Source organism: Stegastes partitus, unplaced genomic scaffold (assembly GCF_000690725.1).
Source record: "Stegastes partitus isolate 25-593 unplaced genomic scaffold, Stegastes_partitus-1.0.2 Scaffold1458, whole genome shotgun sequence".
Lineage (NCBI taxonomy): Eukaryota > Metazoa > Chordata > Actinopteri > Pomacentridae > Stegastes > Stegastes partitus.
The window spans coordinates 76,630-84,247 of NW_007579189.1; the positions used below are offsets into that span (position 1 = coordinate 76,630).

General features: G+C 44.3%; 1 protein-coding gene across 1 annotated transcript in view; it reads right to left on the reverse strand.

Moving 5' to 3' along the window:
* Positions 1–7,618, reverse strand: part of LOC103370647 (formin-like protein 6) — a 58,026-nt gene that overhangs the window by 12,119 nt on the left and 38,289 nt on the right. The window contains exons 13-15 of the mRNA XM_008299768.1: positions 1,804–1,933; positions 1,637–1,669; positions 1,189–1,286 (exon numbers count right to left, since the gene is read on the reverse strand). Of these exons, the coding sequence (XP_008297990.1) occupies positions 1,189–1,286; positions 1,637–1,669; positions 1,804–1,933 (261 nt within the window). The remainder of the gene's footprint in view (positions 1–1,188; positions 1,287–1,636; positions 1,670–1,803; positions 1,934–7,618) is intronic.

A 7,618-nucleotide genomic window follows, 5' to 3' on the forward strand; every position in this document is an offset into this window, starting at 1 on the left:
AGAAAATGTGTGTGTGTGTGTGTGTGTGTGTGTGTGTGTGTTGGATCTCATACAATATGTATGTCAACGCATTCTTGTTTTCAAAGGTGCAAAAAGTAAGAGGATGCCACTTCGTCTCATTTAATTTTGTCACAAATTTAAACTGAGAGAAAAGGAAGAGTAAATTTGTAGCACTGGTTAGCCAACACACACACACACACACACAGAGGAAGAGAGTACAGGGGTAGAAACAGTGACTGAAAGAGATGCAAATTTAAAGGTTCATTATAATGTTGCTTTATCAGAGTTGTCTGCTCAGCACCACAACATGAAAGAAAACACCAGGACTGTAACACTCTGCTTTTGCTCGCACAACTTTACAATTCTGTTTCCCTCTGCGTCTTTCTGCTTGTTTGTCTGACTTTAAATGTTTGACAGCATCGTAACATGACTGAAGCAGCCAGGAACACCAAGTAGTACCTTTTGTACCTGTACCCAAAGTGATTTAGTCAAAGGAGTTTGAAAGTTTTACCAAAAAAAATCTCTCACACTCTTCACAGCCCATTCAATCACAGACGGTTAAGCTGATGACATTATGCTAATGAATGATTTCCTCACTTAAAGTCTTCATCATGCAGCGTAAATACACACTTAGAGTTGCGAAAGGTGTCTTCATTTTAACCAATATTCCGCCCTCAGAAACAGAAAACACATTCATTTGTGCTGTATTACTTTCCTGGCATGCAAAATCCTTTGCATATTAGTGCTATTTACATCCTTAGCTTTGGTAAATATCACACTAAGTTCCATAATTATGGCGCTTAAAAATTGTATGCACCTAGCAATAAATTACAGCAAACTTAGTAAATATCCTCTCAATCACTTACTGCCTCCTGACTGGCAATCTGAAAACTTACCTGGCAATAAAACCTTTTCTGATTCCAATATCTGGGAAACTTAAAGCTTTTTTTGCGAAACTCCACCCATGAGCAGTGGGTTGCGGTAATGGGCTGTAAAAGGCATCAATGTGCAAATGAAAGAGGAGATGAAAAGAAGACCACAGGCTGATGTAAACAACGCAGGTTGCAAACAATTAATGGGGCTGAGGAGCACTGAATGTAATCAATACCGCTGTTTACAAGATGACTCTGCAGTGTACCTTTAAATGATTGCATAAATAAATACGAAACAAAGCGTTTGACACTTCACCTTCAGGTCTTTGGAGAAGTTTGGGTGATGAGCTCCAGCATTTCTCTTCTTGGATGTTTTTCGATACTGAATGACTTTTTGCAGTTCGTTCTTCAGGACTGAGGAGACACACACACATATCTAGGTTGTCAACCATGATATTTGAGCACTGAAGCAAATGGTTGCTTTAAATCTGATGCTGTCTCCTGTGTGATCATGTGAAGTGTTTTATTTGTGCTTGTGGCAACTGTTTGGACGTCATCATATAGACCATATATTGGATTGAGACCCTATACTCCCTAGACAATGAGTGTTTCAACAAAGTATACTGGAATTACAATTACAGGAAGACTGAGTAAATGTTGCTATCACACCGTCTCACAAATAACTTCGTTGGCGCAAAAAGGAGGGTCAATATTACAGCGATCTCAGCAAATTTGGACACAGTAGTAAAATGCGATCTACTCACCATCTACCTCTGCGGTCAGGCCTTTGATGGAAGCTGTCCAAGAAAAGAGGGATAAAAGGAGGGAAAGACAGAAAATACACGTTTCACTTAACAAGCCTCAACTGAAAAGTACCACACTGATTTTTTTCCCCCCCTTTGGTTTTGATCAAATCTTGACGAGCACATACCTCCAGGGACAGTTTCAAATTCTGCCAACTCTTGGGTAAAAGAGGCCAAGCACGGTTCATGCAACATGATCTGCTCCACAAGGGCATGAAGCAAGGTGAACTTCGTGTCTCTGCCGCGGAGCCGGGAGAGCTAGGGAAAGGAGAAAACACAGTGAAAAATGGGCCCGGCCTGAACAAACCCGTGGTTCCCCTGCCACATAGCACAAAGAGACAAGCATAAAGGAAACTACACACATATGTGCTGTCTATCTGTGCCTGTCTGTGCAGCTTCCTTTGCTGAAGGCCAGACAAACAATAGCAAGACGATGTACAGATTCTGTTCACACTCAGGATATATACAGTGGCATGCAAAAGTTTGGGCACCCCTGGTCAAAATTCCTGTCAATGTGAACAGTTAAGCAAGTGGAGGATGAAATGATCGCCAAAAGGCATAAAATTACAGACAACACATTCCCTTTACATTTTAAACTAAATAATTTTTTATTTTCATCTTTTACATTTTTTAAAACAACAAAAAAAAGGGAAAGGGCCACAGCAAATGTTTGGCCACCCCGCATAGTTAATACCTAGTTGCACCCCCTTTGGCAAGCATCACAGCTTGTAAATGCTTTTTGTAGCCAGCCAAGAGTCTTTCGGTTCTTGTTTGAGGGAGTTCCGCTATTGTTCCTTACAAAAGTCTTCCAGTTCTGTGAGATTCTTGGGCCGTCTTGCACGCATTGCTCTTTTGAAGTCTATCCACAGATTTTCAATGATGTTCAGGTGAGGAGACTGTGAGGGCCATGGCAAAACCTTCAGCCTGCGCCTCTTGAGGTTGTCCATCGTGGATTTTGAGGTGTTTTTCAGATCATTATCCATTTGTAGAAGCCATCCTCTGCTCAACTTCAGCTTTTTTTTTTTTTTTTTTACCTATGGTGATATGTTTGTTTCTAGAATTTGTTGGAATTTAATTGAATCCATTCTCCCCTCTACCCGTGAAATGTTCCCCGTGCCACCGGCTGCAATACAACCCCAAAGCATGATCGATCCACTCCCATGCTTAACAGTTGGACAGATGTTCTTTTCATGAAATTTTGTGCCCTTTGTTCTCCAAACATACCTTTGCTCATTCCGGCTAAAGAGTTCTATTTTAACCTCATCAGACCACAGGACTTGTTTCCAAAATGAATCAGGCTTTTCTAAATGTTCTTTTGCAGGAGAGATTTTCCCCTGATGACTCTTCCATGAAGGCCATATTTGTGCAGGTGTCGCTGAACAGTTGAACCACAACTCCAGTGTCTGCCAAATCTTCCTGGAGGTCTCTTGCTGTCAAACGGGGGTTCTGTCTTGCTTTTTCGAGCAATCCTACGAGCAGTTCTCTCCGCTATTTTTCTTGGTCTTCCAGAGCTTGTCTTGACCTCTTCTGTTCCTGTTAACTGCCCTTTCTTAATTACATTCCTAACTGAGGAAATTGGTACCTGAAAATGCTTTGCTATCTTTTTATAGCCTTTTCGTGAGTTCAAGGCAACTGCTTAGAGGAACCCATGGCTGCTGATTGTTGGGACAAGGTTTAGAGGAGTCTGGGTATTCCTAAAGCTTTGAAACTTGCATCGCCTGGTTTTTCCTAACAATGTTAGTGAACAAGCCATGACCAGGCTAATTCAGGTCTGGCACATTGGTCAAAGCTATCTGAGAGCTCAAGTCTCCTGGGGTTCCTATTCTTTTGCAGGGTGGTGCTTTCATTTTTTCACTCAAAAATTGTACAAAACAAAAATAATACACTGATTTTGCCTAAAATATTGAAAAGAGTGTTTCATGTTTATGCCTTTTGGAGATAAATTTATCTTCTACTTACTCAATTGTTCACATTAACAGAAATTTTGACCAGGCATGCCCAAACTTTTGCATGCCACTGTATATCTATTTTTTTCACGCCTATATTCAGTCATGTGAAAATATGTGTGGAAAATGTCGACACATTTGGACACACAAATATTTTATCCTTTTTGAAATAGTGCCTACAAGATAATAAACTTGAAGAACACCACAAAAAACATTGCTTTTTTCAATAAAAATTATCAACAGATGTAATATTCTTCTATAGACAAAGTAAGTACACCCTTGGCATCAGAAGCTAGTATTGCCTCCTTAAGCTGAAATAACTTCGTGTTGACATTTTGAATAATTGTCCACCATTTCTGAATCTGCTTTTGACCAGTCTTCAATGCAAAATTCTTTCAGTTGCAAGATGTGTGGAAGCTTTTTTTCTCTCATGTACTGCCTGTTTCAAAGCCCCATACAGCATATTAATGGGATTCAAATCTGGGCTTTGTTTTTTTTTTTTTCCTTGACAAGGCCACTCCACAACTCTCCAGTTCTTATTTTTGAGTCACTCCTTGGTGGTTTCGCTTCTGTGCTTAGGATCATTCTCCTTATGACAGGTCTTCCAGTTCAGCTTCCACTTTCAGACAGATGGCCACACATTATCTTCAATCTCTCTTTGATAATGTGCAGAATTCAGCTGAATCAGTGATTGCCAGCTGCCCAGGCCCCGAGGCGGCGAGGCAACACCGAATTTTAACGCTTCCACCATGATGCTTCACAGGTGGTCCGAGGTTTTCTCCTGAGAGGCCGTCTTTGGTCTGCCTCAGACAGGTTACCGCAGCCAGACAGCTCTATCTTTGATTCGTCTGTTCAGAGCACATTTTTCCAAAAGGCCTGCTCTTTTGCCTGTATGTTCGCTGGCACACTGCTGTTTTGCTCTAATGTTCTTTTTGGACAGCCAAGGTTCATTCCTGGCATGCCTTCCATGCCGGTCAGATTTGGGAAATCTCATTCTGATTGTAGAAAACAGCACTTTGACATTAACAGCTGCAGAGTTACCTGCAGATGATGGTAGTTTGGGGTTCTAGGAGACTTCTCTTTGTGCATCAAACAGTCTCCTGGTGGGCCGTATTTGTTGTTTGCAGCCAGTCCTGCACAAACTGGCAGTCGTTTAAACTTTACACGTCTTGTAGATGATTTTCCTGACAGGTCAGTGATTGATTTCACATAATCTGGAGTTTTTCTAAACCTCTTGCCAGGTTCACAGGCATCCACAATCTTTTTTTTTTTTTTTCTGAAGGCCTTAGAGAGCACTTTAGATCTTGGCATGATGACAGCACACATGTCAATAACAAAGACAAAACCATACCATAGATATCAGAGGTTTAAATGAGACAGCTTCAACCTGTCACTCCCAAAGGAGGCTCTAATCATTGACTGCATCTCTGAGTACAGAGATCAAAGTTCAGACAATTCAATCAGATCAAATTACTTTAAATTAGACTCAAATACTATTCTTTGTGGTCTGAGAATATTGACAATATCATTAAGAACATTGGGAAAAGGTATAGCTGTTGCCAGAAGATTTTGCTTTGTCACTCCTTTAGTGAAGAAAAAGGTAATAATGAATCGGTCTAACTGTATCTCATTTGAAGGATTGCTCAGTGATATGGCCTGTTGTGAAGGAGAAAGACTATTCCAGAATCTGGCTGCCAGGTTAGTTTAAGGACAACATACCAGCTAAAGTTGCACAGCAGACTGTTTTGCTTCCTCGAAGATGTTAAACTTTGCTATTGTTTATTTTTGTTTATGAAGAAATGATATAGCCATGGACGCCTCACTCCTTTTCTAACCAGCTGAGTCTATCTGTGTCATTTCAGACAGTTATTTGGGACCCACAACTAAGTTCTGTAAATTATTTTTGGCAGGATTTTCAGAATTTCACATGTTTGCAGACCTGGATAGGCATTCTAAGGGTTTAATTTCTCCTGAAATATAATTCCCACTGGCGTGAAATTTAGTGATCACACAGACAAAGTCGTTTTTTCAGTTTTTTCCATTCTCATGGGCCAGTAGTTGAAAATTTGGCCTCTGCTGGAGCTATTCAGTCATTTGGATCTGCTGGAAACAGTTTTGTCTGTGTCCTCACCAAGTTTCACAGATATGGGGNCCTGCCTTCGCCCTAAGTCGGCTGGGATAGGCTCCAGCCCCCCCGCGACCCTAATGAGGATTAAGCGGTGTATAGAAAATGGATGGATGGATGGACTACTGGCCAAAGAAAAAGGAAAGTGTGCATAATAACAATCTTTGACAGTGACACAGAGACAGGACCTCACACACTTAACGGTAGCGCGCCTCAAAGTTTGTGAGATTAGGCCATGAAACAGAACAGATGCAGAGAGAGGTAAGCCTGCAGGTCTCTTTCTGGAAGGAGGCAGCAGCAACTCAGTTGGAAATATGAGCTACAGACACTGAAACAGCAGATTTGGAGGCGGCCAAAAACCACACTTATTATAAACATGATAGAATCAATGATCTGTGCATGATTAGGGCTAAAACTTGAAATACACATTCTTGGGACATGTGAAAAAAACAAAAACACACATTTCAGCTTTTGACCACTAGTGGCTCATCACCTTGGAGTTTGTCAGGATATTTAGTAAGCATGTTTGCAGCCCGGGGCCCGGTCGGACTCAGCCCGAAAGGACAACGTGGGCCCGCCCTCCTGTGGACTCACCACCTGCAGAGGGAGTCATAGGGGTCAGGTGCAGAGAGGACTGGGTTGCCTCGACGGCCTGGTCCGCATACACAGCCTCTGGTTGTTGGGACGTGGAACGTCACCTCGCTGGGAGGGAAGGAGCCTGAGCTTGTGCGGGAGGTTGAGCGATATCGGCTAGATATAGTTGGCCTCACCTCCACGCACAGCCTGGCCTCTGGAACCCAACTCCTGGAGAAAGGCTGGATGCTCCATTTCTCTGGTGTTGCTCGTGGGGAGAGACGGCGGGCTGGAGTAGGCCTGCTCATTGCCCCCCAGCTTAGCAGCCACGTGTTGGAGTTCACCCCAGTGAACGAGAGGGTCGCGTCCCTACGCCTTCGGGTTGGGGACAGGTCTCTCACTGTTGTCTCGGTCTACAGGCCCAACAGCAGTGCAGAGTGCCAGGCCTTCTTGGAGTCCCTGGGAGGGGTATTAGCTAGTGCCCCGACTGGGGCTTCCTTTGTTCTACTGGGGGACTTCAACGTCCATGTGGGCAACGACAGTGAGACTTGGAGAGGGGTGATCGGGAGGAACGGCCTCCCCGATCTGAACCCGAGTGGTGTTCTGTTGTTGGACTTCTGTGCTAGTCACAGTTTGTCCATCACGGACACCATGTTTGAGCACAAGGGTGTCCACATGTGCATGTGGACACCCTTGTTCACGGACACCATGTTCGAGCACAAGGGTGTCCACATGTGCATGTGGCACCAGGACACCCTAGACACTCGGATAAAGAGAGGGGCCGAGCTGCCCACCGATCACCACCTGGTGGTGAGTTGGATCCGCTGGCAGGGGAAGAAGCTGGCCAGACCTGGCAGGCCTAAGTGTATCGTGAGGGTCTGTTGGGAACGTCTGGCGGAACCCTCTGTCAGCAGGGTCTTCAACTCCCACCTCCGGGAGAGCTTCTACCAGATCCCAAGGGAGGCTGGAGACATGGAGGCTGAGTGGTCCATGTTCTCCTCCTCCATCGTCACTGCGGCCGCTCATAGTTGTGGTCGTAAGGTCTCTGGTGCCTGTCGCGGCGGCAATCCCCGAACCCGGTGGTGGCAGCCAGAAGTAAGGGATGCCGTCAAGCTGAAAAAGGAGTCTTACCTGTCATTTTTGGCTTGTGGGACTCCTGAGGCAGCTGACAGGTACCGGCAGGCCAAGCGTGCAGCAGCTCGAGCGGTCGCAGAGGCAAAAACTCGGGTCTGGGAGGAGTTTGGTGAGGCCATGGAGGAGGACTATTGGTCGGCCTCGAAGAAATTCTGGCAAACCGTC